The sequence below is a fragment of the Frankliniella occidentalis genome, unplaced genomic scaffold (genome assembly GCF_000697945.3).
Source record: "Frankliniella occidentalis isolate FOCC.00 unplaced genomic scaffold, Focc_3.1 Scaffold423, whole genome shotgun sequence".
Lineage (NCBI taxonomy): Eukaryota > Metazoa > Arthropoda > Insecta > Thysanoptera > Thripidae > Frankliniella > Frankliniella occidentalis.
In genome coordinates this window covers 150,895-159,691 of record NW_026267544.1, presented here as the reverse complement: position 1 = coordinate 159,691, position 8,797 = coordinate 150,895, and the positions used below count along the sequence as shown (strand labels likewise).

At 58.1% G+C, this 8,797-nt stretch overlaps 3 protein-coding genes across 4 annotated transcripts in view; 2 read left to right on the top strand and 1 right to left on the bottom strand.

Annotated features, from left to right (window-relative positions):
* Positions 1 to 887: 887 nt before the first annotated feature.
* LOC113217758 (uncharacterized) lies at positions 888 to 4,120 on the top strand. The gene is made up of 6 exons (XM_052274668.1): positions 888 to 1,072; positions 1,148 to 1,820; positions 2,242 to 2,449; positions 2,859 to 2,989; positions 3,661 to 3,904; positions 4,056 to 4,120. The coding sequence occupies exons 2-6, from the start codon at positions 1,710 to 1,712 to the stop codon at positions 4,118 to 4,120; spliced, it is 759 nt and encodes a 252-aa protein (XP_052130628.1). The 5' UTR covers positions 888 to 1,072; positions 1,148 to 1,709.
* A 50-nt stretch (positions 4,121 to 4,170) lies between these two features.
* On the top strand, positions 4,171 to 6,031 carry LOC127751317 (uncharacterized). 2 transcript variants are annotated; one of them, XM_052274671.1, is made up of 3 exons: positions 4,171 to 4,412; positions 4,771 to 4,973; positions 5,049 to 6,031. In XM_052274671.1, the coding sequence occupies exons 1-3, from the start codon at positions 4,319 to 4,321 to the stop codon at positions 5,310 to 5,312; spliced, it is 561 nt and encodes a 186-aa protein (XP_052130631.1). In that variant the 5' UTR covers positions 4,171 to 4,318; the 3' UTR covers positions 5,313 to 6,031. The 2 variants fall into 2 exon arrangements, with proteins under 2 accessions (XP_052130631.1, XP_052130630.1); XM_052274670.1 differs by having other exon boundaries at positions 4,735 to 4,973.
* The window catches only part of LOC113217800 (uncharacterized), a 37,085-nt gene continuing 34,309 nt past the window's right edge, over positions 6,022 to 8,797 (bottom strand). The window contains exons 4-6 of the mRNA XM_052274673.1: positions 7,541 to 7,775; positions 7,043 to 7,461; positions 6,022 to 6,953 (exon numbers count right to left, since the gene is read on the bottom strand). Coding sequence (XP_052130633.1) covers positions 7,209 to 7,461; positions 7,541 to 7,775 — 488 coding nt within the window. The 3' untranslated portion in view covers positions 6,022 to 6,953; positions 7,043 to 7,208. The remainder of the gene's footprint in view (positions 6,954 to 7,042; positions 7,462 to 7,540; positions 7,776 to 8,797) is intronic.

Genomic DNA, 8,797 nt, shown 5'->3' with positions numbered 1-8,797 from the left:
GCGCAGGACAGCAGGATGTTCAGTCTTTGCGAGTAGAATGGGAGTCGGGGCGGGGGAGAGGGGGGGGGGGCTGAGGGGTCTGCAATACCCCGCAAGCACACGCGGCCGAAACGGGGCGGTCTGAGAGGATGACTCCCGCCCCGCGCCGCCCGACCCCGCGCTGCCTGACCATTCGGACCACGGAGCGGGCTGAGCCGGTCTGAGCGGCCCACCCCAGGGGGCGTAACTGCGTTACTGAAATGGAACTGGGGGAGCGGAGGAGGGAGAAACGGCCCTTCGGCTTTCCGCGGGTTGTTGTGCGGCCGGGCTAGAGATGATGTCCACAAGACGGTCCGGCGGTCCAGCGAGCAGCCTGCCCAGCCTCCAGCAGACGGCACAGCACAGCCTCCGGCCGCCTCCGGCCGCCTCCGGCCCATCTAGATCTTACGTGATTGACTCGGCGCAGAGGAGAGGAGGTAGGAGGGGGGGGGGCAGGGGTACAAGGATGGAGAGGTAGAAGCGGACAGGCGGGGCGGACACGGCGAGGTTAAGGGTGAGGAGAGCAGGCAGCGGCCCTTGTCCGAGGACAGAGGCGGGAGAGGAAAAGGGTCTCGGGGATGGGGTCGGTGCCGCCACCAGGCCCTCGGCCAGGCCGCCAGGGTGTCGACGGCGGCGTTAAGGAATTTATCGCGTGAGTGCGCAGAAGCAGCCCGAACCCGTCCCTCTAGTCCCGGTACACTCGCACTGACCCTGGCCCACGCGAGTCCAGCCGATGAAAATATCACTTTTCTCTGTCGCGTTAGGTCGACTGGATAAAGAGAAATTCGTGTGTCCTTTTAAACTCTCTCTGCGGGAGGTATTATCGGGTCCGAGGGTTGGCACTTCTTCGCTAGTCGTCTTTCGTTTGTTTTCCCCCACACAACAATATGGCGTTCAGGGAGAGGAGGAGCGGTGTAGTACGAGTCCAAGACACAAACTTCCGCTTTTTCAACGTTGTAAGACGCCATAAGAGGGCACTCTACTACGGCATTAAAAAGTGTTGTCCGTACGGCATGCCTAGGAAGCGGCCGAGGCTCTCCCCGCGGGCATGCAGGTCGGGTGATGTGTTTAATCGGAGAGGTTATGTTGCCCTGAGACCGAGCCACAACGTCAATCACTTACTTCTCAGTGTCTTGCCGGGGAGCTTGGCGACGGAAAGCACGGAGCAGACTAGTCAGAGCACGACCATACTGGAACTCCCAACCGAACTGCTTATAAATATATTCAAGTACTTCCCGTACGAGGCAAGTTGTGGGATGCGGCTGGAACAAGGGCTCCCCCAGCTGGTGCCTAACCCGCCGTCGTGCTCGCCAGGTGATCTCCAAGCACCTTCGCGCCGTGCACTCCCGCTTCCGGCTGGCGGGCTGCTGCGCCCTCAACTCAGCGCTTCTCGCCCTCGGCGGCCGGCTGCAGCGCACCATGGCAGCCCTGGAGCTGCTGCTGCAGAGCCAGGACCAGGCCGCCGAGCTGAGGACGGCCGCGGCAGCCTTCAACTTCCTGGAGAACCTCCAGTGCCAGGTGCGGAGCCGTGCGGAGCCGCCTGGCCGTGGCCTCCCGCCGTCGCCCTCCTAGCCTGACCGTCGTGACCGCCCGCTGCACACAAGCAGCACCGCCTGCTGCTCGCCGTGACGGGGCGGCTGCTGGACCCGGCCTCAGGCCGCTGCCTCTACGACGGCGCCCTCCTGGACGAGATGCTACACCAGCTCAACCTGGCCGTCACGGACCCCGCGCGGCTCGTGGGCCAGCACTGCGTGCACGGCGTCAACGAGCGCATGCGCCGCTTCATGGACCACTTCGAGAAGGTGAGGAGGCCCGGGTACTCTCCATCTCAGGGGAGAAACCGAGAACTGAGCACGCGGAGCGCATGCCGCTTTACGAGCAGCGCAGGTATGTACTTACAGCACGGACGACAAACATGGCGAATAATTCAGAAGAAGGCACTCCACTCGTTCGTCGACCCCGGGCCTGTGGCCGAGTGTCCCGGCGCGGCTCGAGTCGAGTACAGTCGTTTTATCACCCCCCGCCCGCCCAGCCCTTTGCCGCTGCTGATTTTCGCCTCGACTGCGGTTCTGCTTTGCCCGGTCGTTCATTCATTCATTCATTTATGGGCGGGTTTGAAAGGTCGGTGTGCGGGTCGGGGTCACGCGCCAGCAAACAGCCGTTTTTTTTTTTGCAAATTGAACGTTATTTCTATTTTCTCAAAATGAAAGATGCGTGGTGCAGGTGCTGGAGATGCCGACCGAGCCCGGATGGCTCCCGGGGGCCAAGGCGCTGGACGTGCTGGACTGCGCCCTGGACGTGCGGCGCCGCGTGCTCAAGGAGGCCGTGGAGGTCGGCCCGGCGGGCGGCCGCCTGCTGCACCTGCGCCTGCGCTACAGCATGCCCAGGGCCTACTTCGTGGCGCTGCCGCTCGGCGAAGAGGTCTCGGAGGGTAAGTCTGGTCGGTCCAGCAGAATAGGAAAGGTCCAAAGTTGTACGCGGGGTTTGGTGTGGAGCCTGCGGGGCCTTCCGGCCGGGCGCAGGGCCAAGGCGTCAGCAAACTGTTGCTCTCCTGTGAAACAGAAGGAAAACACTTACTGTTTGTGTGCGGTGAGCGCGCCGCGGCGCCGCCCGGCCCTCGGCCCTCCTCGCTGGCTCTCCCTTTTTCGCTAAGTTGCGCGCGCCCTTTTTGACATACGACCTGGCTAACGGTGCGTAACAGGCACCAGGCGGGGCCGGCACCAGAGCCAGCGGGCCAGAGGGCCAGAGGGCCCAGGGTCTCCCGCTGCTGCTTATTTGTTTGCCCCCTCCCCTCCCCGCCCCTTCCGCACCCTCGCCTTACCTTTCTTCTTTCCCTCTAGCGTCTCGAGCGCCTCAGAAGGGCGGTGCTGGCGGCGGCAGCAGCAGCAGGGACTCGAGGGAGGAGCGGCGTCTCGTCTTTCTGCGCCTGCGCAGACTGGTGCAGCACCACAACGAGTACACGCTGCAAAAGGTACGGCCAGTGACCAAAGCCTTACAGCGGCTTACAATTCTCTTTCTGACAACACGGCGGGGAATATATGCCAAACAAAAAGGGCGACGGGGGGGGGGGGGTGGCTTTGTGTGACGCTGGGGCCTCGCGGCTGGTTGTGGGCCGCCGGGCCTACCCGGGGCTGGGCTGGGCCCGCTGGCCCGCCAACAAAAGAGGGAACAGCGGGGCCGAGCGGAGCAGTAAACAGACACTGAGGGCGGCGCGGCGCGTCCACGCGGGTGGGTGGCAGGGCACGCGGGCGGGCGTGCGGAGGTCACCGCGGTGACAAGATGACGGACGGCCGTGAAAATTTCACGGAGCCAGCATTTGCTCTTGAAAAATGAATCCTTCTCTCCGGGAGGAGGGGGAGGAAGAGGGGGGGGGGCAAACTCCCAGCAGAAACACGATGCCCTCCTTCTATTTCTACGTTAAACAATGCGGACGTTGCGGAGACAATTATTGCGACTTTGTCTATGGTTTGTCACGGATTCTGTCAAGCAAGGAATAAAAGAACTGTCCCAATATTATTAATTATTTCGCGTGATATCTCATGGTGATATTCTGTTAACATGTTTTCCAGCGGACATTTTTCTCAGCATTGGGAGATACATAGACTGTTTGCTGCAGTGGTCTGATGGTGTTCCGCTCTGCAGCTGCACCGCGACCGGGAGGAGGCACTGTGCGGCCGCGTCTCGTCCATGGTTCTGCCGACGTCCTTCGCCGGCTACGGAGAGAGCGGCGGCCGCTTCTTCTACTACGGCAACCTGAACGAGGGCGCCTACGACTTCTGCTCGCCCCTAACAGGCGCCCCCGCCGAACCCGTGAACCCGCCGGCAACGTACGCGTTCGTCGTAGCGGGTCAAGGAGGAGGAGGAGGTCAGCCAGCAGCGCAGCAGGGTAAAGCGCCTTATTGGATGGGGGCTTATGGAAGGGTTTGGAAACTATCATTCGGGACCCCCTCCCCACTTTCCAATATGAGATCGAGCTTTTGCAACGGAGAGACCATACACTCTAGCTTAATCTTAGCTTGTCCTCTACCCCCCTCCAGGGAATCTTTGGGCAACCATCGAACTTAAAACTTGCGCCGTGCCGCAGAAGCCTCTGATTTTCTAACGAACTAAATTTCCAAAAACTAAAAGGAAATGTCCTCCCGTAGCCCTGCTACCGCCTCCTCCCCCTCCACCCCCTCCGCCGCCGCTCCCGCCGCCTCCCACGGCACCGCAGCCGCCCCTACCGGCCGTAGGGGAGGACCTCGACGACGACGAGGAGGAGGAGGACCACGACTACCTGCTTGGGCCCTGGGCCATTCTGATGGACGAGGAGCTGGCCGTAGATGCCCTGGCGTTCGAGCAGCCTATGCAAGAGGAGATCAACATCGAAGAACCGCGGGGAAACAGAGAAAATGGTTTGTGGCAATGGGGTATTTTATTGGTATTAAGAAGATCCGGAGGAGCCAGAACATCAAAATAAAGTCTTTAACTGTTTTTTCGCAAATTGGCTGCTTTGCTTTCCAATTGTTTTTGAAGATATTTCCTAAAACCAACGTAAGGCTTGTGATGTTCTGGTATGTTCTCCCTGATCTTTCCAATGAAACTGACGGCTACATCATCTCGAGCATTCCAATATTTACACTCGTGGTGCAGTATTGCAAAATTGGTATTTCACTCTGCTGTCGCAAATCTTACATCTATGGCTTTTATTGCTGAGTTTGTCGCAATTTCCTGTAGGACGAATGTATTGGTGCCGTCGTCCTGCTCTGGCAGGTCTTCGGCGTGCACCAGGTATTCTCCAGACACCTCCCCTTAACGTCGTGACGGCGAGCCCCTCCGTCGTCCTGGGGGCGGCCGCCGTCCCCAGTCCCGCGGGACCATCTGCCGCCCCCAGCCGGCCCGCCCCCAAGCCGAGGGACAGGGACCTCCAAATCCAGCTGGAGCTGCGCTGCGACCTGGACCTCGCGCCACTAGCTGTGAGGATCGTTCTTTCATTTTGCGTTTCACACTTTTGTGGCATGATGGAATAAATAGCGTCTCATTTCTTTTAGTTTCTGAACAAGTATCAGTCAGACGGCGAGGATGCCGTGGAGGAGAATGTCGAGACAGACGCGCCCTCGACATCCAAGTCCAGAGCTGGGCCCTCTGGGGGCACGCGCGCCTGGCGCAGGGCCAAGGAGCGAGTGCAGGACGACGCCGTGCCCGCGCCCGCACCCGCCCCGCCGAGCTGCGCGCTGAGGATCGCCTTCCACTGCCCGCTCGCGATCGAAAACCGCCTGCCAGGCGTCGCGTACCTGTCCTGTCATTCCGGGTAGCCTGGCGGTCGCTTGCCAGAGGGAAGAAAACCATGAAGAGAGGAGGGGTGGGGGGTCGGAGACAAGGTTCCGTGTGTTTATGTGGGAGTTGGCGTGTGTAGCAGTAGGCATGGGTCTGAGCCATTCCTCATGCTGTAGCACGGTCGGCGTGCGAGCCAAGGCGGAGGAACAGATAGGATCGCATTTCAGAGGCGATAGAGTTCCTCAGCGCCTGCGCAGGCAACACTCCCCCCTTTACCCGGAGAAATGAGAGCGGCTTGTGAGGAGGCTGCGTTGGAGCTCCCAACCATATAGAGACCCATGAAAAAATTCTGCCAATCTCTATCGACCCGATTCCAAAAGCGTGACGAAGATGTCTGATCAATCTCCACCCACATCCCGCTCTGCTAAAAGGGGCGGAGGAATCGTTGTTTTCGATTTCCGAACCCCTCTCTCCCTCCCCGTCCTGTGTCTTCCGCCACTCCCGGTCGTTTCGGTGCGCGTATCTGTAGAGCTGTCTCCTATTTCGCATTCTTTATGGGTGAAGGGAGGATAGAAGCTCTCAAAGCTCACCCCCCCCCAATCCCCCATCCTTTCCGCCCTGCCCTCTCGCAAAAACAACTTATTATTGTAGACAATACTCTGCTGATTTGGTGTAGTAGTTCTGCCATGTGCGAGGGAGAAGGGTCCTGAATAGCCAGGGCTATGATTTGTGCGTATTACGCGTGGCTCAAGTTCCATTTCTTTGTTTTTATTAAAAACACAATCAAAACGTTGGCGATACATAAAGTTAAAGTCATCTGTTGACAAGAGAGCAGGGGAGGGAACGCTTTTTAGTTACAGAAAATATGTTACTTAGGTCCCATATTCCGAACACGTGTGATAACTTTTGACACATGAGAAATCAAAGCCAACAATAGATCGTATACGATAAAATACATTTTATTTAGCAGTTTTAACACGCCGGTATCTTCGTAGCTAAAACAACAATAAAAATAAAGCAAAAAAATATGACGAGCTACACTCATTGAAATCTGAAATATTTTATCAAAATCAGAGTTATAGCAATCACACTGACACACTGAAGTCATAAACAGCCCAAAATACGTTAATCCAAGCCTTTGTCGATGATGATTCTTTTCCCAATAATTAGAAGAGTATTTTTTAAAATAAAATGTAAGCCTGTACCCAAGTCGAACTCGGTTGAGCCATAGATCAACTTAAATTTCAACATTGATAGAAGATACAACTCTTTTCCTATAAAGATTTTATTCGCAAATTAATGAGTATAAAATTTAATGTGGGACGGAGTTAGGAGAGAAAATATTCCAACAGAAACCGATATCTCACTACCGATTATCTTTCTGCACATTCAAAATTAGTTACACGATGCCCTATTATTTTTAACCCACTTAGACCCAAACTTAACTAAAACATTTTACGATCACAGTATGTATTTACGTGTTACACCACAAAACGTTATAATAACAGGAAGTCTGTATATTAACTAGTAGAATATCAGCATCACTTTGTTGATAAACCATTCAATAACACGTCGATTGTTCAAATCATTGTATAAATCCGGGTGTCCGTGACATTCGAAGGAGAAGGAAACCGGGACACAGGCGTCCAGCCCGCGCGTCTGAAAAACCAGCAGCACCTCTGAAAACAAACACGAAAGCTGTAATCCTCGAGGTCAGGCGGGCAGTATTCGTCCAAGTTCTACAAATAGGTTTCTCTCTCACTCTCACCCGTCGTCTCGGCCCGTCGGTCTCACAAGTGGGCGACATCCGCGCGGCGGGCGGGTCCGGGCGAGGCGCCGGGCGACGCGCTGGGTGAGCCGGACAGGGAGGCGCAGGCGGAGGCGGGTGGCGGCGCCAGCAGGCTGACGGACGCGCCGCCCCCGCCGGCCGACTGTCAGACCCGGGAGCCCCTCTCGGACGACGTGGAGGCCACGGCCACCATGGACATAGCGGTGGACGACGCGCCGCCCACCCCGGACCCGGACCCCATGCCGCCGGGGCCGTCGCCCGCGCCGGGGTCGTGGCGGCAGTCCACGTGCAGCACCAGGGCCACGGCGACGAGCGTCGAGGCGGCCAGGATCATCTGCAGCGACGCGATCACCGTCCGCGTCGGCGTCGGCTTGGAGCCCGCCGACGGCGGCACCCACCTGGCACCGGAGAACAAGAATGTGAGCCTGCTGCACGACGACGTAGCTGAAATACCAAGGTTTAGTGTTGCTGGCTTACGAGTTGGGTGGGTATTGCGGGTGGTAGGGCTCGGCCAGGGCGATGACGGAGCGGCCCAGGAGGGTGGCGTGCAGCCCCACGGCCAGCAGCCACAGCAGCAGCACGGGCACGGCGCTCCGCCACGCGCCGCCGCGCCACGCCGCGTAGCGGGAGGTGCCGCAGCCGGGTGCGGGCGCGCGGTACCCCGAGAAGCCCCGGGAGGTGTGCACGCTCGCCGCTACAACACCAAGCACTGCTCAAACCATCAATCCATCGCAGGAAGGACACGTTTCAGAAACCATAGTAGTCTCTGAAGCAAAAGGTTATTATGCGCAGGCATAGAGGATTCCGGTAAATCTGAAATGCAGAAGAATGCGGGGAAGAAGAAAACGGAAATCGCTATGCTTTAACATGGTTTCTTCCGTTTTCTCGTTCCTCGCATTCTTCTTCATTTCAGCTTTACCGGAATGCTTTATTGGAAGAACGTGTCGATAAAGCCTTACTTTTCTTGAGGGGCTGAAAATTGACGCTAAGGCTGGGACACTGTGTACCCCCTCCCCTCTCCCCCCAAAGTTCGGCCCCTCCCGTCACGTCACACTTAGATTGTGACGTACGGGCGCGGCCGGGGCAGCGGCCGCGAAGACCTGCCCTCTGGCGGGGCGGGGCCGACCGCCGACACCATCTGACCCGAGCAACGCGGTGTACGACGCCCCCCCCCCCTCCCCCCGGTCCGAGTCGAGTGGGACGCAGTTCGCTCCCTTGAGTTTATCTTTCGTTGCTTCGGGAGCATGATTCGCCCTGTCTCCTACGGCCGAACGTGAGCTGAAACGCCGAGCGCCGAGCCGGATTCTGACCAACCAGTGTGGCGAGGTAAGCCCTCCACCCTTGTTTTACGAGGTGCTGAGATGCCCCCTTACCCTCCCCCCTCCCCCGCCAGCTCCCCTCACCCCGCTCCCGTTCTTCCTTCCTCATTCCAACTCGGCCCCACCCCACCCTCTTTCCCTACCCCCATTTCCGTCCCCGTCTTCACCAGGATCAGCCACCCGACCAGACTCGCGGTTCCGAGCGAGAGCGGACTCGAAATGGCGAATTGAAACGGACTCGAGCCGGCCAAGGCAAGGGCCACCACGGCGCTTGCCAGCCCCAGGCGCCTGCCGTAACTGTCCCCAAGTTTCAACGTTGATGATGAAAAAATAAAAATGAAAATGAACTGGCGGGAGCTCTGCATTCTCGGGGGCATGTCCCTCTTTCTTTATTTCACTGTCCTCCCCCCCCCCC

Bases quoted from the DNA above. Each gene is read 5' to 3' on its own strand.
- LOC113217758 (XM_052274668.1), top strand. From the start codon at position 1,710: ATGCTACACCAGCTCAACCTGGCCGTCACGGACCCCGCGCGGCTCGTG. The intron at 1,821-2,241 runs GTGAGGAGGCCC...TGCGTGGTGCAG, and splicing joins TCATGGACCACTTCGAGAAG to GTGCTGGAGATGCCGACCGA. The intron at 2,450-2,858 runs GTAAGTCTGGTC...CTTTCCCTCTAG, and splicing joins CGGCGAAGAGGTCTCGGAGG to CGTCTCGAGCGCCTCAGAAG.
- LOC127751317 (XM_052274670.1), top strand. From the start codon at position 4,319: ATGGACGAGGAGCTGGCCGTAGATGCCCTGGCGTTCGAGCAGCCTATG. The intron at 4,413-4,734 runs GTTTGTGGCAAT...AATTTCCTGTAG, and splicing joins GCGGGGAAACAGAGAAAATG to GACGAATGTATTGGTGCCGT. The intron at 4,974-5,048 runs GTGAGGATCGTT...CATTTCTTTTAG, and splicing joins TGGACCTCGCGCCACTAGCT to TTTCTGAACAAGTATCAGTC.